At 42.5% G+C, this 23838-nt stretch overlaps 1 protein-coding gene across 1 annotated transcript in view; it reads right to left on the reverse strand.

The window, feature by feature from the left end:
* The window catches only part of XDH (xanthine dehydrogenase), a 64435-nt gene that overhangs the window by 37575 nt on the left and 3022 nt on the right, over positions 1–23838 (reverse strand). Inside the window, exons 2-14 of the mRNA XM_066618679.1 lie at positions 20834–20891; positions 18596–18692; positions 16813–16921; positions 13964–14090; positions 12617–12678; positions 12041–12109; positions 9957–10022; positions 8432–8518; positions 7451–7595; positions 6502–6594; positions 3805–3956; positions 3082–3175; positions 1708–1817 (exon numbers count right to left, since the gene is read on the reverse strand). Of these exons, the coding sequence (XP_066474776.1) occupies positions 1708–1817; positions 3082–3175; positions 3805–3956; positions 6502–6594; positions 7451–7595; positions 8432–8518; positions 9957–10022; positions 12041–12109; positions 12617–12678; positions 13964–14090; positions 16813–16921; positions 18596–18692; positions 20834–20891 (1269 nt within the window). The remainder of the gene's footprint in view (positions 1–1707; positions 1818–3081; positions 3176–3804; positions 3957–6501; positions 6595–7450; positions 7596–8431; positions 8519–9956; positions 10023–12040; positions 12110–12616; positions 12679–13963; positions 14091–16812; positions 16922–18595; positions 18693–20833; positions 20892–23838) is intronic.

Here is a 23838-nt window from a genome sequence, read left to right on the forward strand (position 1 = left end):
CAAAACTTGCTATGATTTCTGCACCACATGACCCTGCAAATTTTTGAAAGCACAAAAAATTTACCATTTTGCTGCTCCCCCAAGTCCCTGTCTCTGAACATAGTGTACCCCACATACGTATTAACCTCATTCACATATTACTTTTTCAGAAGTACACTTGTAGCTCAATGCTATCCGACATTCCTCCAGTAGATGCATTAGGATCCAGGCATATGTGTCTGAATCCAACACATGTTGCAAAATGTTGTTGTGCTCATTGATGCTTCTGGCAACCACCAGCCGATTGCTGGCAGCCATGTGTGCTTGTCAGCGGTCAAGACATTGTTCACCAGTGCCAGGTAAGGCAAAGGAGGGGGGGCAGTGGGAGAGAGGGTGGAGGGAATGGGAAGAATGGGGGTGTTTCAGGCCAGGAAGAGAGATGGAGAGGAGGAGAGAACAGGGTAAGGTCAGCTACACTTTTGTGCAGCCATATCTTATCCCCTTTCCCTCTCACTCTCCTCAATTCTGCCCCAGCAAAATAGCTGGCACAGAATTAAGGAGACCCATGGGGAAAACAGAGGAGTTCTCTTGGGTAAGGGAACAAAGGTTCCCTTAGCCTGAAGAGTATGTTGCATATCTATAAGAGTATGGGCGCAATCCTAACCCCTTATGTCAGTGCTTTCCAGCACTGAAATAAGGGCAATAAAGCTCCGAGGTAAAGGAACAAACATGCCTATACTTTGAGGAGGCCTACGTGAGTGCCCCCTGACTGCAGGATGCAGCACATGTTCCATTGGCACCACTATGCCAGTGCGGGAAAGCACCGACATAAGGGGTTAGGATTGCGCCCTGTGTCTATAGGATGCAGCATGTGCCTCCTTGGTGGGTCGGCATTGGCAGGGGGAGATTTGAATAGGTTTGGGCTGTCATTGTGTGAGTTGGCTCCTACACTCACACACACACACACACACAGAAGGCTGCCTTATGTGTCCATCTTTTGCACAGATCAATCTGTCCAATTAAATAGAGCACTGCTATTTCTCCCCAAATCACAATAACCTGGAGGAATACTTGATGATTCCAAGAGAAACCATCCTTAAGTAACCCTTCTCATTTGTCCTCAGGACATATTACCACAACTAATACTTGTTTTCATTGTAGCTTCAAAGAGGCAAAATATTTGCATGATTTATTTTTTTACTCAATAGGATCATTCATTTAATCTTCCTCCACTGTAGATCATGGTTTTCAAGCCTCAGTGTTCAGAATCAGTTTGGATCACATGGCAGAGGCCAGCAGATTATTCACTTTTAAAGCATGATTTCCTTTAGTCAAGGGACAAAAGGGTGGAAGCAGTTGTGCTAATTCCTATCCTATGGAAGGAGAAGAGCTTATTTCATTCACAATTACCACACCGTAACAATTAACTCATTTCTGCACAGGCCTGTTTGCATATATATATATAATATATATTTTATCCCTGTTTGCATATATGCAATGTTGGGCAGAAATGGCTTTACAAAAAAAACACACCTATTATTTGGTTACTACCAAGAAAGCAGAAAGCCACAGGAGTGACTGGACCTTTAGAAGACAAGGGAATGAAAAGTGTGTTAAAGGAAAATATGAAGATAGCCCTTCACTGCAGCAGAAGTAGGATATTTTTCTTCACAATGAAGCAACAGTTATTCTTTACCTAGCCTTCAAAACAGTGTACCGTCACCTTACCTGCCTGCTATAGGGAATTTCAACTGAGAGCAGTATTTCCTGAGGCTTTAGTATGGTCTTTCGGTAACCTGTAAAGAATGTTTCATCCATCCTTATAGTTCTGCTGCCCTCTGTAAGGGAAGAAGAGAGAGCACCAAGTGAATGAAGTGTGTAAACAAACCATTCATTCCCCATTTCATACTAGCAATTATTCAGGAGATTCACTGGTATTTTGGTTCCACAAAGAAAGACTATGCAGTAATACTAATGAGAAAATATATTTCAGCAGTTCTAGACACAGCACAGGCAAAATATGAATGGAGGCTTCCCATGCATTAGTTAACTTTAGTGGCCTTCGAGTTCGCAAGAGGCTTATCAAGGACACTTCAATGAGAAGACCAGCTGAAAAAATGGCTTTCACAGTTCAAATTGAGCTTCTTTTTGCAATATGCAGCCAAAAGGAATGTTGGTGTACCATGGCAAACTCTCAGTTGACAAGGACAATAGCCTAACGTTGTCCCCTTAGAACATATCCCAGAATCCTGTGCAGAATTCAGAATCGCCCTGTTCCATAAGGTTTCTGTGGCAGAGACACATAGCCCAATTCTATCCAACTTTCCAGTGCCAATGTAGCCACAATGCAGCCTTGAGGTAAGGTAACAAATGTTCCCTTCCCTTGAGGAGGCCTCCATGATTGATTCCCCATCGCAGGATGCAGTGCACGCACCACTGGCACAGTTGCATCAGCGCTGGAAACTTGGGTGGGATTGTGCCCACAGAGTTCCTTTGCAGACATTGATGTGAAAGTGTTCCATGAAGACAAAATGTCTGACAACCACTGCGATTTATTATAGATCAGCTACCAATATTGTCAAATATGAAATACCATGGCCTATCAGATGCTGCAAAGTATCAACTGTTCCTCCATTATCAAATACTGGAATTAAGTACTGGTAGAAACCTACCAGAAGATACTGGCAGAGAGATTTGAAGATTCACCTTCTGAGTTTGGAAAGAACAATGAGGTGAATTTTTGGAAGCAAGCAAGTGCCTAGGGTCCTGATACAGATCAGCTATTATAACAAAGTTGCTGGAAATAACAATGGGCTTTTAGAAATGGGCTGTGTCAGATGCAAGGGAGGGCACCAGGATGCAGGTCTCTTGTTATCTGGTGTGCTCCCTGGGGCATTAGGTGGGCTGCTGTGAGATACAGGAAGCTGGACTAGATGGGCCTATGGCCTGATCCAGCGGGGCTGTTCTTATGTTCTTAATAGTTCCCACAGTTTTTGACATCGTCCACAGAGAACACACACACCAACTACTCCTCTTGCTGTCTGCTAAATAAGTCAAGCCATTGATGGTACACCATCCCAGTGAAAGCTTAGGGTGGCTTACCATTTGACACCAGAATCAGTTTACTCCCGCTGGCCATCAACACCGGATTTAGGTCTGATATTGGACTCGCAGTCATGATATTTCCCCCAAGAGCCTGAAGTCAAACAGAGAATATGCATGGATTAGAAATCAGTATTCTTTCTATGATTCTATGCTGCTGCTCCCCACTGCCTGCCAGTAAGCCAGCCAGAGGTCCAATGAGGAGGCTCACTTGGAGACCGTGGAGAGCAGGCAGCAGCGGCAGACCATCCTTTTCCTGGGGTTATTGGACAATTCCCAGGTGCCCCAGCTCTCAACACAGCCTTGAGGGAATTGTCAAACGGTACTAGGTGAAGAAGAGGATAGCCCTCTGTTGCTCCTGTTTCACCTCAATCATATGTTAAGTATCCCCATGGGACCTGTCACATTGGGCAGTGATGGGAAGCAGCAGACCATCCCTGCCTCAGGAATTGGCCAGGGACCCAGGCCAGGCATGGGCAGTGATAGCTCCTCAGCACTGTCCGAGGGTGGGAGGGAGAGGAGCTGCTGTCACTTGGGGAGTAGCCCAGGGACGGGGTCTTGCCCCAAAGTCAGTGCAACCTGGACCAACCCTGAAGTCAAGATTCAACAAACACAAAAAATGACTCACTTAGTCAATTTAAAAATTTAACTCCCTCTCTGTCAAGTTTCTTGCCACTCTCATCTCCCTTCAGTCTCTAGCAAGAACTGCTTGTAAGCACTTACAGCAACATTTCGAATCTGAGGTCCAGCAAACCATCTCAGTTGTTCAAGTACGGCCTGGAACACCTCTGATTTGTATGAAGGAACCTGGGCCACTGCTTTCCGCAGAACCTCTTCGACATGACTCAGAGAGCAGGAGGCACCAAAGGTGATTCCTAGAAAAGCAGAAACGTACAAATTCCTGGGATAAAAAAACTGTCCTTAAGTATAGCAAACAAAGTAAAGGTACCTGATGCTTGGTGAATTCGACCTTTCTACATGGTCAAACTTTATAAGGAAGAAAATTGAGTCAACAGGGATCTCACTAGACCGTCTGAACATGTGTTCATACTCTGAGACCTATCAGAGGATTAGAGTCAGATTGCTGGATATTGAATTTCAAAATCTCTGTGAACTGGCAATGAACGTTTGCTCACCCTTAAACCATTCCATCCCATATCAGTTTGGGAAAATGGCAACCTACCTTTCCACACTTTCAGACCCCAGAGAATGATGCGCCATAACTCTGGCAAGGTTCAACGTTATTCTCTCAAGGGTGACAGTAGGGAGATACCACAAGATTCCCTACCAAGATCATCTTTGCCCTTGTAACACGGGGTCAGTTGAAACTCTTGCATATACTCCTCTACTGTCCACGGCATAACAGTGCCCACTCCACCAATTTGATGCCCATCCTGGTTAATAGGGAGGGTCTTCCACATATGGTAAAAATAAAGCTTCTATTAAATGATTGCTCACCTATGGAGTTGAAAAAGGTTTCAAAATTTATGATGGTGGTGATAAACAATACCTACTGAATGATTTTTCCATTGTTATAGTTGAGAGGCTGGTAGTTTATCTGCAGCAGATGGTGGCAAGTAGATGGTATTAAACTGCCCATATGTTTTATAAGGGGCAAATATATTTGATTTATTTGGTCATCATGTATTCCTCTGTATCATTTTTTATAGGCCTGTATTCACTGTTGATGTGTTTGTTATATATGCCAAGAAAGGTCTTGTGTGTGAATAATGTGGCGGTGGCTTGTTTGCAGGGTGAAAGAAATAGGGGCCATGTTAAGTGCATATGTGTGTGTTTGTGTTTGGGTCTGGGTCTTCCAGAAGCTCCTAAACAAACAAGCCCATCAGCCCAACAGAGCCTAAGCTTCTCCCTGGCAGTAAAGCGACCGCCTACTAACACAACCTTTGAAGGGCCAGCATCAATTCAGCAATGAAGATTGATGGTGACACATGATGACACACTAGAGGTGCAATCCTAACCCACTTTCCAGCACTGGCATAAGGGCAATGCAGCTCCTAGGTAAGGAAACAAGCATTCCCTTATTTTGAGGAGGCCTCTGTGAGTGCCCCCCAACTGCAGGATGCAGCACACGTCCCATTGGCACAGCTGTACCAGTGCTGGAAAGTGAGTTAGGATTTGGGTCTTGATCTCATAACATGTCCAAGCAGGCAAGAGCATGTTCTTTTTATATAGAAAAGGTACTTTGCATGGGCTTAGACCCACAAAGCTCACAGGGCTGGGGGGTAGAGAACCCTTGTGAAAAAAGAAATCTGCACATGACCAAATTCACTGGCCCAGGGGTGTCAGAATGTTTTAAAACAAAATTTGGAAAGTCTGTGGAAATTTCAGCAGGAGTTTTATCTGGAAAGTTTTATCTCTTTCCAGGTAACATTTCTGTTGAACTCCAAGGTCTAAATGAATGCTAGAATGAGGATGGGAATACATTTCTGCCTTGGTCCTAATAGTACCGGCTTGTTTGTGGGCTTTTTTGTTTGCCTTTTTAGATTAGCATGTGACTGGTTTCACTTTCCTGAGTCACCAAGAAGTAAGTACTTGCTCTGCAGACACTCTGCAGCTCTGCATCTTGCCAGTTCTGTGTGTGATGGTAAACTATGGCCTAAATAGTTGGAGACTGGCCTAAGAAGCCGAGTCAAATCCATTAGCTATTAATGGCTCCTTGCCATGCGTGAAAACCCCTATTTTTATAGTCCCAGGTAGGCAGCAAAACCAGGATGTTTATCAACCCCTCAAGGGCTCCACTTAGTTTGACATGTCTCAAGTAGTACAAGTCTCTGCAGCATTGATGCTCTGCTGGGTGCATAGTGCAATGCAACATGTGCAGTGCCTAAGAGGAAGCTGAGTTGGTCTGATAATTGCCCCTAGGAGTGCCCCTTGCGTCATTTTCTTTATTGCCCTATGGCAGCAAAGAGAAGGGTGAGTTTATCATGGTCTGCCATTTGTCTAGGTAAGATAGACATGCTCTGGAGGTCTGACTTTAATTCAACTAGCCCATTCAGATAGGCATTCCCTCATGTGGCAGTTCCCCCTCAGGCCTTGCATCTGTTAGCTCCCTGCTGAGTCCACATTTTCCTGGGATTAAGTCCCACTGAATTCAGTTCTAGGAAGCCATGCATAGCACTGTCAAGTCTGTATAAACAGTCTCCTCAAAGGGAAAACAACCTACATCGTTAATAACAATGAGGATTTTTAACCAGTTCTTGCTCATTAAACTTATGCAACTTGTACTATTAATTTCATTATGAAACCTCTACTATTAATTGCCCACATGGTACAGTGTGGTCTGAGAAAAACAGAGAAGAGGAGGCAAGAGAAGGGGATCCACCCACATTGTATCCCTCCCTTGAACATTGCTGGAACTCCTCTCCAGTCCCATTAGGCAAGAAACACATTGCAGCTTACCCTCTTCTGTGTGCTGAACAGAGTTCATTTCTGGGATCCAAGCTGGTGCTATTATCACCGGGTACAGCATGTTCTTTAACCTCATCTCAATACCTTAAGGAAACAAAATCCAGTGAGGTCAATGAAGACGTGGCAGACAGCCAGCACTAGCAGGCTTCCCAATGAAAAAGCAAAGCTGTTATGCAACAATCCTACACCCACTGTAAATCCGTTTTAGTAGCGGCATCCTATATTGACTGTTACAGCTCTCCCCTGAGCAATCCTTCCAATATTGACAAGTGTTGGAATTTGCACTGTGCTTGCAATTACATCTTAAGGATGGGACCCAAGAGGATTCTCCCTGGTACCCAGCAATATCAGCAAACACTCTCAATATATATGTGCAGGCACACAGTGAACACACTGGTTTGTTTCTGATGGGCATTACTACATTCTAGCTAACATGATATTACAAAAATATTAGGGGAGATCATGGGATAAACAAGCTGGAGAGGTTTTGGGAAATCTCATTGACTTGCTTACCATCCAGTCTTAGCCTGCAGAGCATGTGGCAAGATAGATAAAATGTAGTAATGAGAAGAGCTGACTGCAATTTCAGAGGCAAACCTTAGCAAGTTGCCCTCCACAGGCTTCCTCTAACTTAAGTGGGTCCTGGTCCTTCTGTCAGCCCTTAGCAGCTGTCCAACAGTGCCAGCCCATGATGCTGGCCAAACCATACATCATCTCATCTCGGAGCTCCCCTTTTGGAGCTCTCCTCTGCTTTTCATTCCCTCCTCCTGCAAACTAGCACAGCTACTGGATAAGTCTCAAAAATGTGACTTAAAGGCAAAACAAAGCATAAGGAGGAAGATGTAAAAATTTAGCCAGGCATGCACTGTCTGCCAACAATAATCTTTTTTAAAGCACTGCCTTGATAAACACTATAATAGGAACCGGCTCGTCCTCTTACCCACTTCCGTGTTCCCAACCACAAGCTTGGCACTGGGGTACTGAGCTTTGAGATCCACAAGTTCCTTGAGGGTTGTGGGCTGAAACCACATCACACGTTCACCTTTGAAGCACAGCTGCCTCTGAGGTTTGGTGGTACTGTGAGTCTTTCAAAAGAAAAAAAAAATATCCAACTGATAGAGCGACATGCCCAAAAGACTTTCTGCTCTGTTTAATTCTTACTAAGCTCATGCTGGAAATTTACTGTTGAAACCATAAGCCACAATAAGGAACAGAAAAGAAAAACAGATTTACAAATTAATTGCTATTGTACCCTTGCATTTCATTCATACCCTTATAGTCACGCATAAAGTTGATTATCTAAAGTTGATTATCTATCTGATTATCAAACTAAATTCTTAGAGCTTCTGTGTTTGTTTTCCTTTTTTTCACAATAATAATATTCACAGTTGCCCCCTGCAGTTTGGGACCATATATAATCTTGGGCCATACATCAGGTAGTGTGTTTTTCTATGGAATGTGAGCTTCACCTTCCAGAACAAACAACTATGCCATTGTTTACAAGATCATTTACCCCAAGATTAAAGGGAAAAAAACTAGAACCCCTAATCTTGCCTGAGGTTATTACCAATTTCCCTCACTTCGTGCTTCTAATTCACCACTTACATGTGCAAACATATGAATGGTCTCATATCCTAGGTCAGCCTATTATTTAAACAGGGCCTAAGCCTATTTCAGGAGACAGCATGGACACTGGAATTTTCCAAATAACTAATGGAAACTGGAAACTTATTCCAGCATGGACACTGGAATAATTCCAGCATGGACACTGGAATTAGTTATTTGATTTTTCTCTGTAAACCGCTTTGTGAACTTTTAGTTGAAAAGCGGTATATAAATACTGTTAATAATAATAAATACTGTTAATTTTTCAGTTGAAACAAATCCCTCAAGAATGCTTGTGAGAAGAATATGTACCTACCAATAATTGTGGTGGGAATATGGGCTCCTGTGTAGGGTCTAAAGGCTGGAACTCTGATGGATTGAAGAGAGTTTTGGAGATCAACGCCTACAGAAACAAATTGCCATTAATAAGTGAAAATCTCTTTTTCTCATTACTAAAGAAGATTGCTCATAATTGAATCTTTAAAAAAATCAGCGCTCAGGGCAGATGTTTGCACTCTCTGTAAAGCACCATGTACATCAAGGGTGCTGGATAAATGTATCATTATTTACAGATTAACAGTAAACTCACATGATTTCGCAGCTATCGTTTACGCTAAACAGGACCACCTACAGGCAGCATAGTGGCTTTAAATATTGGGGGGACTCCTAACTATACAGAAGTAGTTAAATTTGTAGATTAAAGAAAAAGAATGAGGAAGGGTGCAAACAGCTTGATGCTGACTGGGCATGCTCAGTGACTCCCAGAAGCCATGGAATGCTGAAGATGTCAGCTTGGGGTTGGGGAACAGGAGGGAAGGGAGAAGAGAGAAGAAATTGGCTTGTTTCGCCCAATTTGGCATGGGGGGGATTGAAATGCAGCATTTTGCTACAAGTAAATAGGGTAACTAGAATGCTAGATGCAGACGGGTGGCAGCGAGATGCAAGTATCTTGTGGTCTTGTGTACTCCTTGAGGCATCTGGTGGGCCACTGTGAGATATAGGAAGCTGGACTAGATGGGCCCTGGGCCTGATCCAGCAGGGCTCTTCTTATTTTCTGTTTTTCTCTCATAACAACCACTGAGTTGTGATGAGAAGTGGAACTCTCATCGTCATACTTATTTTTATCTGACTAGGGATTTTCAAAGATACAACATGGACTTTTATTAAGTGGTATACATTGCTTCTTGGCCTTTTGGCTAAGATCAAGAAAAACATTCTCTATTAGTTTGATCTTTACACCTTCCTTGACGTATCTAGATATGCCTATATACAAAAGAGGTAGGTATACAGATATACCTCAAGTGGGGGTCCATATGCACCATCAGGCACATCTAGGGCCCACAGAGAATGTCCGGGGCCCTGGTGATGGAACAATTAAACTTGGAGGCAGGGACAAGTACAGTATATCATGCCTGCTACCCATTTACAATTAGCACTGTCAGCAACAGAGAGGAGGCTCTGCTCTTGCTTAGTCTTCCCTAGAGCTCCTTTCCAGCGTTCCAAAGTTGCTTTCATAACCCCCAAATGAGTGAATGGGCTTCCCACTCCTCCTGAGTGTCACATTCTGATGATGTCAACAACAGCTGGCCTGTTTGCTTCAGCTACACTCCTGACAGCTGTCCAGGATCCTGCCGTCTTTCACTCTCACGCAGGAAGTTCTGAGGACTGGGGTGAACAATACTTTCTCAGGGGCTGTAGCATCTCATGGCAGAGAGAAAGTATAACCTAACCTATGCTTTGTGTGATCACGGTTCGATCCTCCATCAATGGATGAATTCTAAAATAGAACTAAAATAGGAGAAGTGGAAAGAGATAACTATCCATAGGTCTACAGTACATACTGTATTGTCATCCTTTTCATTCATGCAACAACCTGGTCCGGTTTTCTTTCCACAGCAAGCTCCACCCTGCAGGAAGAAGGAAGACATATTTCCTCAGGTACTGACATGCAGTGGAAGCATTCTTCCTACTTGTAGATGCAGTAACACTTATTCTTTATTTTCAATAAACTTTTCGGAAGGAAGATTCCATTAAGATGTATCTAACATTTGATAAAAGTTGAGAAATGCCTTTATAAAATAATTTGACTTATGTTTATATTAATAGATTTCTATAACTCTGACACCAAATTATACAGTGAGCCCTCAGCATCTGCGATCTTTGCTTCTGAGGATTTGAATCACTGCGGTTGGCCTTCCTGTGCCTAAAAACACCTCCTGAAAATGACTTCCAGTTCCCACCTGCAACTTCTAGTCCTTCTAGTCCTTCTAGGACCTTCTAGTCCTGTCTAGGAGGTATTCTAAGGCATGGAGGGGCCCACAGCCCTTGCCATTGGTCTCCTAGTGCCTCAGAATGCCCCCAGAATCAAACCTTAACTGAAACTTTCCATGCCGATCTCGGAAGCTAAGCAGGGTCAGGGCTGGTTAGTACTTGGATGGGAGACCGCCTGGGAATACCAGGTGCTGTAGGCTTAGACCATAGTCTTTCGAGACTGAAGGTTGCCAACCAACCAACCATGCCTTGGGGCAAGTCCTTACTGCTCACTTTTTGAGTGAGGAGTTAGAGAGAATTGTGAGCCCTACAGTTTTCAAGATTCTTTAGGGAAAGCTATGACCATTAGTTTGTATAGAACTGATAGACGCTAGTAGCATAGAATGAACATTAGTGGCTTGCAAGTCTAATGTCGTACTTTCTCCTATTAGCTCAGAGTGCCTCTCACGATTTTCTTTAGATGTCATCCATCCAAGGACAAGCCTACCTAGCTTGAGCAATGGAATTTACTACAAGGTACACTACTAAGCCACCCTCTGGCTTCCCATTTCTGAAAGTTCTCAGGTAATTCCCCTTTATCTCAGGTTAAAATGTTCCTACTTAATCTGAAGCGGAACAGAGAACTGCTGTCCCAATGGGAATTCTGTACAGATAATGATTTTTGTATACCTACATGTTATCCTGAGACCTTTCTCAAACATTTCTCAATTTCTGATTAAAATTTAATTGCTAGTTAGTGGAGCTTTTCTTATTCTTACTGAACTTAGCCCTTTAATTGCCCAAAGTGATGGCTCTAAGAAAATGAAAATAAAGGTTCATCTAAAAGTCCAGAAGTCACAAGGTTCCTACAAGTATCCTCCTCGAACCTTGTGCTGCTCACATGTTACAACCATGTGTATGAGGTGGTCAGCGTGCATGCAAAACATAATTGCACAACACATTAATTGTCTATTCACTTATATAACCTAACAGCAACCCTGTAGGGTAGGTCAGGCTGGAAAATAGTGTCTGGCTCAAGGTCACCACGAAGCTGCATGACTATGTGGGGATTTTAACCAAAGTCTCCCCAGTCCGAGATCTACACTCAAGCCACTATACCATACTGGATCTCCCTGAAAATCCACTTCAAAGTTCCTGAGACCTGGCACAGACATTTCAGAGCAAATCTACATTACTGAACTAAGCTGATTTAGGACCCAATGCTATCCAACTTTCCAGCACTGGTGCAGCCGCAACGCAGCCTTGAGGTAAGGGAACAAATGTTTCCATACCTTGAGGAGGCCTCTGTGACTGTCCCGCCGCCACAAGATGCAATGCACACCTTATTATCATGGCTGCACTGGCACTGGGAAATTGGACAGGACTGGGCCCTTAATTCTTCTTCACAGATAACTCTGAATACTATCATTGCAAAAGGAGTAGGGATCTTGAACACAGAATGTGATGTAGGCTCAGTTAACCTACAATTCCCAGGCTCTTTTAGAGAAGCCAAGACATTTAAATAGAAATAAAAATAATATAGATCTATACTACTGATTTGCCCAAATAGCCTAAAGTGAATCAGAGTGATTAGAGTGAATCAGTGCACATCATTTAAACAATATGAATGCTCTCTTGCAAATATTTAAAGGAGCAACATATTTATCCAACTCACCATATTATTTTCTATTCCATTCATGCAGCAACCTGGGCCGTTAACTTTTTTTCCACAGCATCTCCAATCCTGGACAGAAAGAAATGTTCCAAATAGCATAACAGTGACACTAATTTAACACATTTGCTAGAGAAACTAACCATCCATTATTCACACAGATGTAGAAATCTGCAGACACAACAGTGGCATAACAGCCTCAAATCAATGAGAGGAATTTTGGTTGAAAAGAACTGTCAGTTTCTTCCAGTAAGTTTACTAGCACAAGCCAACAGAAAAGAATTGAATACTATCTCCCATTCATTGCCATGGAGTTTTTGTCAGAAGTTCCCAGAGATTGTGCCCCAGGTCTATTCTAGAAGCATCTGACCAGATCAAATCCTTTCCACACTGAAACTGCCATATTATAAAATGTAACACTTTTGTGGCAGTATAACTTAAAGCTGATGAGGGAACGGGAAGTACAGTGGGAGAAAAGATGTGAAAATAGATCCCCTTGGTATATAATTCATTGGCAATGCAGAAAAAAAACCCATGTTTAACCCCAAAGACTTCTTTATAGCTGTTCTAGTCCCTTACCTTTGCAAATGTCCTGTATCCTTCCAGAATGGGTCTGTATCCTGTACAGCGACAGAGATTTCCTGCATTGCAAAATCAAAGTTGCAGAGCTTAAGAGACAGTTCAGGAATAAGAGAAGGGCCTAGGCCAGTGGTTCTCAAAACAATGGGTCCAGGACCTACCAGTGGGTCATGATCCAATTTTTATTGATTTGCTAAACTGACAGGGTAGATTAGGCTATGCCCAACAAAGGTTAAACGAGCTGCTACTTGGGGGAGCACTGCTGCCCAATCACCATTAGAGCTACACTTCATGGCATTTATAAATCAGGCAGCAGTTTTTAGAGCCTCTAAAAGGTTTGAGAACCACTGGCCTAGGCAATGCGAGAAAGGCGGAGGAAAAACTAGTTTACCCCCTCTCCCACACCCATCACTGCTGTCAGTTTAAATGTTGAATTAACTGGATACTAAAATAAGACTTCAATTCTAAGCATGCTTGCTTGAAAATTAACTCCATCAAAGCCAATAGGACTTACTTCACAGAAAATACGGAAGAGAGTATCACTATGAAATATACTATTATTTCTCTTGCAGAAATCTAATGTGGGACAATATTCACTCACTGCCCACACCACAAGACAGTTTACACCTTCTGTCCCATCCCCCCCACTCTTGTTTCCAGCATCACTGTTGGAGAACAGAACCTGCTTTTGACTTGGACTCCAATCTAGTTCAGGGGATATGAAATTTTACATCCCAAAAGAGAATCTGAATACAGAGAAAAAATGAATTACACATACGGTAACTCTTCTGTACAAATATTCCTCTACCTTGAGAAGGCTTCGATCACTCCCCCTCCACCGCAGGACACTCCACTTGAACAGTTTTATCAGCACTGAAAACTTGGATAGGATTGGACCCCAAGTTTTCTTCAGTGAGCAGAATGCAGATCTCACCATTTTACTCATTTCAGTTTTCCATATACAGTATGAATGAGGTTTTTAACTAAACCACAGCTAAGCAATCATATGCAAGCCCATGAATGTCTACTCAGAAGTTAAGAGGGTTACAATGGGACTTACTCTCAGATAAGTGTATATAGAATTGCAGCTGCAATCTTCCTCCCACTCACTAGGGAGTAAATTCCATTTTTCTCAATGAGCCTTACTTCTGAGTAGACATAGTTAGGATTGCACAGTAAAAGCCTGCCCCAAACCTATACATGTCTACTCAAAAGTGCATTCCATGGCTTTCAAGAAAACACATGCAGTATAGTATTGCAGCCTTAGTTTAAAACAATCAGCTGGATACTGCAAAGGGTTGGATATAAGACTATAAAAGGCACAAGACAATAAGAAAAAAAATGTACCTTGGAAAGCGTCTTCAATCTCTTCCATATTGGGCTGAGGTTGATTGCGAAGCAATGTGTACATGGACATGACGATGCCAGGAGTACAGAAGCCACACTGAGATCCATGACTTTTGGCTATTCTTTCCTAGATGAAATAATTGTTTAGCAAGATCAGGGGTGTATTTATTACATTTATGTTCCATGTGTCTGCCATCATGGAACTGAATGCTGTTTACATGGGGCTTCCAGACCTAGACCTGGTTCTCTTCAGCAAGGTAGCTGAATTATATGTTGCCAGTCCATGCCCATGAGTTGCTAGAACTCCCTTAGTGACTATTTCACTGCAAAATTCTTTCAAAGAAAAGAAAGTAGAGAGATTAAGGATTTCAAGTATAATTTATTGTGGGGGAGAAGTCAGCTTAAAGCAAACACCACTCAATGCATCTACTTTAGAACCAGTGGAACTGGACTGGATATAAATTAACTAAAATCAAGAGTGAGCAATGAAGTTAATAAGGTTACAAATGACAGAATGGCAAAATCCAATGAAGAGTGTGAAGAGCTCCAAAATGCCCTCTCCAAATTGAGTGACCAAACTGACAACACAATAGCACTAACATACAACACAATAGCAGTAACATTCACTAAATGTGTCAAGTGATCCACACTGAGACAAAAAAAAATCCCAACTGCAAATGTACACTGAATTAATTATCCAGAAAGCTCATGAAGTCATGATGCTCAGTGAAAGTATCACATCAGTGCACCAGCAGTGGCAAAGAAAAAAACGTGGGGGACTTCCTGTGTTATTTAAAGGGCCCATGTGAGGAAGGAGTAAGGTGAGTGGATAGAGAAGTATTTAGACTATGCAGATAGACTATGCAGTATTTTTCCCCCCAGGTGTGGTTAATCTTTTTCCGCAGTCCCTAATTCAGAGACATTCGGCCTCTAAACACGGACAATTTCAAGATAGTACTGTATGGAAAATACTTCCTGATTCAAGTGGATGGACAAAGGCATACTGTTAGAAAAATTGCCTTCATAAGTGTGCATAACTTTGTTTTGAAATAAGCTGCTCTTCTTTCTCCCATACTTGTGGGAAAATGTTAGGACTTACAAGTGCTTGGACTAGAGAAAATTTCTTCCAAAGAAGAGGAAGAGCAAGATCTTGTTACTGTCCCTAATTCAGAGGAGGGCACAGCGACTCAATAGCCCCTGGACAGCCAAATGCCTCTCATGACACCCCACCCAAAGGGGCTTTAATAGCAGGAAACCCATAGCCCTCAGTTGCCCACCTTGAATGTAGACACACACACACAAACCCCTCATCACCCTTGGGACCTTAGTTCCCTCCCACTCTACTATGGAAATCATGCTGAGACAGACAATGTAATATATTTCCTCTCATCTGTTTGATCTTTATTAGCCTAAATAGATATGGCTCTTTCATCTCTTTTTCATAGAGATACATCTGTAATCCTGCAGTAATAGTTTCTGAATTCATTCTAGTTGATTAGGGCTTAAATAAATTATTCCTGAAGGTGGGCAGTTAGAAGTCTAAATCCTGTGTACAAATCTGACAGCACAATCTTATGCATTTTTACTCAGGGGTAAATCCTACTACATTCACTGGGGCTTACCGTACTTCCCCAAAATATGCACAGGATTGCGGCCTTAATTACCATTTATTTATTTATCTCTCTATTTCCCACCTTTCCTATGCCAAAGCAAATGCGGCATTAGTTAAAACATTAAACAGTGAAACATTAAAACAAAAAACAAAGCAAGACCTAACACATATCATTGGGGGAACATATAAGCCCAGGGAGCAGTCAAGTCACAGCAGTATTTCAGAGGTGCAGAGAGCCAATATCCACTCAGCAACCAAATGCTAGATAAAACAGTCTGTTTTGAGCCCTTGTCAAAAAACCATGAGGGGGGATAGTTTTCAATTCCTCTGGAAGGGAATTCCATAGTTGTGGTGCCACTATAGAGAACGCCTGCCCCCACACTGCCACCCCTCTCACTTGGACAGAGGTGTACTTATAGAAGAATGAGATTAGAAATAGATTCTAGATTGGAATCACTAATTATGTCACTTCTGTAAGGGATTTAATGATGTTCTATGCCTGATGAAAACACCATATGTGTGCAAGAACTGAACATCCGGTCTCTGTAGCTTCATCACTGCTGGCGAAATAATCAGCCACAATCTTAAGGTATTGTTTTCTCAATTGCAATTAATTCTTTGAACTTCTCCCCCACTGTCTTCAAGGCCACAACCTTGCCCTACGTATGAGCGGATTTCATTCTGTTTCTACTATCTCTCTTCATGAGGTTATCCTGTTACATACCCAGTTTGCCAATACGCTTTGCATTAACTTCATGCCATCAATGTATTTAACCAGCATGCTCCTGCCCTGCTTCCTAAGAAGATCACTACCAAAAATGTTCTGTAGAAAGCTCCATATGACTTATTGATGTATTCTACTGGTTTTCCTTTGTCTTCTTTCCCTAAGAGTTCCTTAATAATTTCACCATTAGGGCTGCCAACTCTGATGAAAACTATTCCTATTGTTTTCCCCCCAACAATTTTAATGTTGGAAGTCTCTGGAGGCCTTGTTAAAGTATCCACAAGTGCTTTCAATAGGGCACCTGGACATTGATGCCAATTCCTGGAGACTCCAGGCTAATCCCAGATGGTTGGTAATCACACACACCAAACATAATCATTTGGAAAATGTCCACTGAAACCAGCCACGGTCATCTGAATCATTAAAGAATGAGCAATTTAATGTACCCTGAGCAAAAGAGAATGCTGGAAACCACACACTTTGTTAAGAAGTAGCTACAGCTTCCCAACTTACCTGTACAGGGTGCAGCCTTGTCTTTGTGCTTCCTATGCCTTCAACTGTAGTTACTGCTACATGGTGAAGGGCACAGATAGGGAATAAACAGGCATTTGCTGAATAATGTCTAGAGTCATACATTAAGGACGCTTTTCCTTTTGTATCTGCTGGTGCCACTAAACAAGGGCACAGAAGTTTTAAAGGCAACCTTTTGGTACTGGGCTGTTAGCCATTGGACTGAAATTGCACACACAAAGGTCAGAAGCAAGTGGATTCCTGCAGACAATATTAAAGTCCACACAAATGGGATACAATGTGTAAGGTGGGGATGGAAGTCCAAATCCCAGCCTGCAGTCCAGGTATACTTGTGTATCAAAAGATATGGCATACAGCCCAAGAGTAGCCCAAGACAGTGGGGATCTAGCACACATAATGGGCCATCCACATCATGAGATGGATGGAAAGGTTTATTCTCACCCAAGCCAGGCGTTGCAGATAGAGGTTGCATTGGGTAGTTTGCAGCTGGATGCACATGAGCATCTAGGTGTGCACCCCTCCCATTTGTGCATGCTAGTCCCAAACAGCAGAGAAGGTCTATGCTTAAAGGCCTACTAGTTCAAACATATCTCTTTTGCTTGACAAGGACGCTAATATGTTTCTTCACAGGAAACTAGAATAAACTGCCTATCTTTTTTCCCCCTAAATGATGGTAATCAGAACAATTGCAAACAAAATCTTGTACAAAACTATTAGATCCAATTAGATTCAATATTTTCTAGGACTGCCATTCCTGACATCTAAGATCTTGCTACTGCAAATGGGAAAGTATGCAGAGGAGAGTAACAGGGAAATTAGGTAGAAAAAACAAAGAGAGCAAAAGAGATTTTTAAAGTATAGTAGAAGATGGCACATGTTTCAATGCTATCATTAAGTCAGAATGGCACGGAACAGACTAAAACAAGTGTTAAACTCACAAAACAAAACAAAGCTTGGTGTTCTAGCTCAGCTCTCTCCTCACCACTACATTTCCTCTCCCCCCACCCCCCTCTTCTTTTTCCAATTCAGTTGTGGAAAGAGAAGAAGAAGAAATTGAGGCAAGTAGGCAGACCTTGCCAGGCATTCCCCATCAGTCTGCATCACTTGGCCTCATGGATGAGCTGGCCCTGGTTAGAACCATACACGCTGCCGTTTCTGGGAAAGCCAAAGGATTGTGTAGGCCAGTGGTGTCAAACCCATTTCATATGGAGGGCCACATAGCATTCATGATGCCTGCTGAGGGCCGGAAGTGATGTCATTAGGCAAGCAGTGATGTCATTAAACCAAAAATAAACACTTTTTTCTCACTTAGGAACTCATTAGCTGCGAATAACAAAAGACAAAATATATGAATCTTGAGCATATTTCAAAATATGGGAGAGCCCAATTTTCATGTGGGCTGCCCTTTCAGCAGTAACAGCTCAGCACTACTCAGCAGCTGAAAGCCTGAGGGCCATATAAAAAGCTTTCGCGGGCCGCATCCAGCCCCCGGGCTTTGTGTTTGACACCCCTGGTTTAGGCTGACATCATCTCACCAATTGTAGCCAAGGGACAGTTCTCAGTCCACAGCTAGGCAGGAAATGCTTCTTAATATAAGGTCTGTAAACAGGAAATATTTTAACCCAGAATCGAGCTGACTTTTGGGAAGTATAGATGTCCACAGTAATAATGTTCCAACTCCTAAGTATATATCAGGCTTCAGTATTATGGAGACCTACATTCAAGACTTATCCTTCCATCTCATCATGCATCTTTCAAAGGATACATGATCTTCTCTTGAAAGGTATCAAACTTGGAAATCATCACAGTGCAGGCACCACATCCACCTTCTCCGCAGCCCAGTTTGGTTCCACATAAGCCCACTAACAATATTAAGGTTAAGGATAATATACCAGCTTAGCAGAATAGCTAGAAATTTCTCAGCATTGTTCCTCACCAGACCTTACAACACACATGCAGAGTGAAGAATCCAGATTGAGTGATCTGACCAAGACTTCCTCGGGTTCAAGTTAATACAAGTCGGGTATCCCTTATCTGGAATTCTGAAATCCAAAGTATTCAGAAAATCACAACTTTGAGCGCTGACATGACTCCACAAATGGAAAATTGCACACTTTAACTCATGTGAAAAATTGCACAAAATTATTAAAATTATTTAAAAAATTACCTCCAGGCTATGTATATAAGGTGCATATGAAAATAAATAAATTTAGTGTTTAGTTTGGGGCCACATCCCCAGTATATCTCATTAGGTATATGCAAGTATTCCAAAATATGGAAAAATCCAATATCCAAAACACTTCTGATTAAGGGATGCCCAACCTGTAGCACAAATTTTTCTATAACATCCACAAACTGTTTCTGTTCCCTGGTGTGAAACCTGGAGGTCCTATATTAGTGATTGTGTGGTTTTTAAAAGTATAGATGTTTTGCCATTTGATTAAAAAGTATCAAGGAAATTCTTAAAATATAGAGAAATCAAATGGTATCCATTTTTGACTGCCATATCTCTGTTTTGGTCAGCAGGAATAAAAGAGGTAGAACTGACTTGCAAGCACAGGATATATTATTTACTAGCTATAAACATGTGACTGGGAAGAGATAACTGGATTAGGAATTCATTCACCAACATAAAAATTGGTGAACTTTTATTTCCAACAATGATTTTTGTAAGTACCAGCACATATCTTTGGAAAATAAGTCACATGCTTCCCCCCCCCCCCACACACACACACGCACAAATTCTGATCCAAATAGCAGTACACAATTGCTCCTCCAGGCAGTGAAGAACATGGAAGAGTTATTGTGATTGGCTATGCAGTACAACTTTTCATGAAAAACAAAAAACAAACTGACCTGGATGGAACATGTGGAGAGAATCCTGGGAGCAAAATCTCTCCACTCCCAGCATCCTCCCTCCTGGGCCAGTTTAGAAGAAGCTGCCGTTTCTTGCTCGCGGCAACAGAGGAGGAAGTGACCACTGCAGTCCTTTACTGTACTGGGAACTAGGTTGGAACAATGGCTCTCTCCTCCTCCTCCTGTCCACTGACTTTATCACTGGTCCAGGAGAAGGCTCTTCTCACTTTCTTGCCAAAGAGCTCAGGAGAAGAGAAAAGGACAGCCACGTGCAGTGGTCAGGCCGCAGGCCAGAGGAGAAAGCTTTTTGATGCGGGTTCCAGAAATGGGGCACCTATGAGTTTGCTGCCTACCTTCCATCAACTACTCAAAGCAGGTACTTCAATACACCTCATAGGTAGGCCACCCTTGGAGTAATGGACAAAGTGGGACTTGGGCAGTGATCTTTAACGTGTGGATACAGAGGTTACAAGTGTTTCTCTTTTAATTGGGGGGTTGGGTGGGAGACAACACAGGCTCATATGGCCTGCCATTGAATCAGTGTGCCACATGAAATAGCCTGCACAACACTGCATTTGAAGTGTCCCCCCTTTCCACTGTCCATATTGATGGGTCATGTCTTTATACTTCAAGAGTGGATCCAAATTGAGTTGGCAATGCTAGCTTCACACAGGAGCCAATATCATCTGACATATTTTGCAGATAGCTTCTGCCATACAACCCATATTCTTGATGACACAAGCTTTGTCTGAGACAGGAAATGCCATTGTTTTGAATTGTGCCTTATAGCACCTAGACCATCAGTCTTGAAGGGACTCTGTAAAGCATTGTTCAGACTAACCTAGGTGAATATATGAACATACACGGCCAGTCAGTGTATACTGAGCATGATGTATAGGTACACACACATCATGCTCAGTATACACTGACTGGCAGTGGCTTTCAAAGGTTCAGATAGGGTCTTTCCTAGCTTTACCTGGACATATCATGGACTGAGTCTGGGACCTCTTGATTGGAACAAGATTTGCAAGTCAAAATTCAATTAAAGACTCAAATTTTCTGGAGCATTGATACAGACCCACACTTCCTACAAAACCATGAAACATCTTAACCATTTTAACAGTGCTTCCTGTCTGACATTAGATACGTTTTCTTCGAAGGTAGGTTAGTAGCGTCGTTTCCGGGTCCACGTTCTTCTCCACCACCTAAAGGGAAAAAGAAAACAATGTTTCTGCATGTGTGCATGCCAGAAAGAATGAATGCCAGAAAGAAGGTGAATGTTACTGTTTACCAAACAGTAATAACATTTAGAAAGGTCCAAAATCCTGACTATCTCCAAATCCTTTGACTAACAAGCGTTATCATTTCTCTCTTGACTTCTGCCCTTCCTGTGGGATTCTGTGCTAGTCCATGGTCTTTACATGACATCATTAGAGAGGTGCTTGTCTGGGGGTCCACAAGGACAGAAGGAAAGGTCAGCCAAAGCAGCTCTTTCCTGGAGGTAAGGGTGTGCCAGCAGCAACAGGTTTGGCTGATTTTACCTGGCTTGCCTGATTCCAGATGGTTGCCTACAGCAGAATAAGCCATTGGTTGCGCTGCCACAGTGACTGCAAACCCACAAGAACAGGTTGGCATTTTCAGTCAACAAAATGGGACTTTTCTTCCTACACACACAGCACAAGAACAATATGTGCATTTACCAGGCAAGGTAGACTTGATGGCACCATTCCTACAGTCTTGGCTTAGCCTTACCAGTTCAGCCCTAGCCAGTTCCCTTCCCAGCATAGTGACCGCCGCAGTCAACAGGCACACACTGCACACTTGCTCACTGCATCTGTTGGTTGCTAACCTTGCCTCACCAGTGCTCACTTGCTCCCCTAGTTCTTACAGCTGGAGGTGACATTGTATTTCTTATTAGCTGTGCAAGTACATTGACACTTCACTTGAAAACTTTGTCCTTGGGTTCAGTCATCAAAATTCTTTCTTGCTTTTCTTCCTGGCTGTAGGGCATCTTGTGCCTTTTGCTATTAACAGATAAGCTTGTTACTTAAGGGGTTGTGTATGACGATATGATGTTCTTGGCTGTTATCGAATATTAAACTCAAATGTCTTCATTTGCTACTTGAGGTATGCAAGAGGAAAGGAAAGGAAAGGAAATGTTGACATTTTTCAGTTTAGAGTTACTGAGTCATACTCTCTCCCTGTGCTTTCTGCTCCGATTGTATACTTTTGCACGCACTTTGTCTCGAAGATCCAACTATCTAGAGTGGCTGGATAATAAAACTTCTACAAAACTCAACCCTCTAGTGGTTACACTGGAAAAAGATATGCACAAGATCACGTGTGGCACTGTGGCAGAACTGTGTCCATTACAGCATCAAAAGAAACACTGCCATTAAATGTGACATTTATTATACAGGGTCATGCAAAGCTATCAACAGGACTCAGGAAAGGAGCAAAGAACGGGCCTCAAACAGCTCAGTTATATGTCATCCTATTCTTTTAGGCCTTCCAGGCACTATGTAGCAAGGTGTCTTGGAATAATCTTGCCTACCTGATCTAGTTCAGTAAGCAACTGAGAGCAATTCAGGGCCATTTTGGGTACAGAAATCACCCAGCGGTGACATTTTTAGTGCATTGAGCCAATGTTGTCAATGTTTTGGCGCAAGGTGTCAGGAAGGACTCAAGTCCAAAGAAGGTCCCTAACCAGAAACCTATTGCATGTCAGGCAGCGATTCTGGCTTTGCACTCCACCCTGTTCTGGACAAAGAACAGCAGGAAAGCCACCCCAGTAAAGTATCTTAGCAACAATAGTCCACAGAAGATCAGGTGATGCCCGCGGAGCCCTGTATAGGCTTTTTGATCAGACTTCCTCACTGGAAGATTCTACTCTTGCTTGTCATGAACTGCAGTTGGATGTAGTTCCAGGTGGAGTGAGGGAAAGAAAAGAGCAAAAATCCAGCATAATTCTAGACTGACCTGGTGCTTAAGAAGTAAGCAGGGAAAGGCAATTTGGAGCCCACAAAGATCACGGCATGCAGCCTCCTCTCTCCACCCATCTTCTATTCGTAATGAGCGCAAGACTGGAAGTGTTCGTGCTGTTTGTTCAAGGCACGTTCAGCTCAATATCATTGTTAATAGCTGCTTAGCAAGTACAAATTACCTAGTTTATATTACACGCTAGCACAGCTAGATATGGTAACAATGATAATCCTATTCTGAACATCCCCCTATTATTTAACAGAGGGGCAATGTGGGAAAATGTTTGTTCCTCATTTTATGAGGACTAGCAGCTAAAGATTGAGCTGCTGAGTGGAGTAATTTATTACTATTTTTTGGCCCTTGTTTAAGAAATTGTTCAGCTATTTCCAGTTGCAACTCAGTGACACTACCATGCTGACAAGGAATTTGACCCCAATCGCTGATATACATAGCCGAAATTAAACAGGTGATTTATACGTATCAAAAGATATGCCTATGAAGGAGATTTGGTTGCCTCACATTGAATACCATGACAGTTTCACATATACGTACATAAAATTCATATCTTATCTTCATAGCCTCTCCTTATCATTTAGCTCTGCAGCCTTGAAGTCACAAGCACAAAAACCAATACCGGTTATTTGTAATGTCAGGTTGCCAGAAATAGCGACAAAGTAACCTTTCCCATTAGTTGCAGTGCAAGGTATCATGTTCTGTTCCAGGTCTTTTTGTCAACGTTCCCAGGGGGTGTGTCGTAACACTCCACCCATCTTTCCTGAGCTCCTGTTCCGGTGGCGTAACAGCCCATTCCTCTCTACAGAAATGCTAAAAGCTCTGGACAAACATTTGCAGCACATGCCAACTGTGACACTTCCAGGTGATTGCAGCATAGCTCTCAGTTGAGATCTGGACTCACTCGATCAGGCAGAGATACAGTCTAACTATCCCCTCTAACTTTTCCAAGCATGGGGTGAAAGACCAACCCTAGCAGCCCTGGAAGGGGCAATTTCTAGGTCATGGCAAAAGGAAACACATACTGGTGGAGGCTGGACACTGTAACATGGGAAGATACTGATCCCAAGTAAGAGAAAATCTTTTCTGGGAGCCTAGGTAATGTGAAAATTTCAGGACTGGATAGCAAAAGACTGAACTGGGCTGTTTCAAACCTTA

Source organism: Tiliqua scincoides, chromosome 1 (genome assembly GCF_035046505.1).
Source record: "Tiliqua scincoides isolate rTilSci1 chromosome 1, rTilSci1.hap2, whole genome shotgun sequence".
Taxonomy (NCBI): Eukaryota; Metazoa; Chordata; class Lepidosauria; order Squamata; family Scincidae; genus Tiliqua; species Tiliqua scincoides.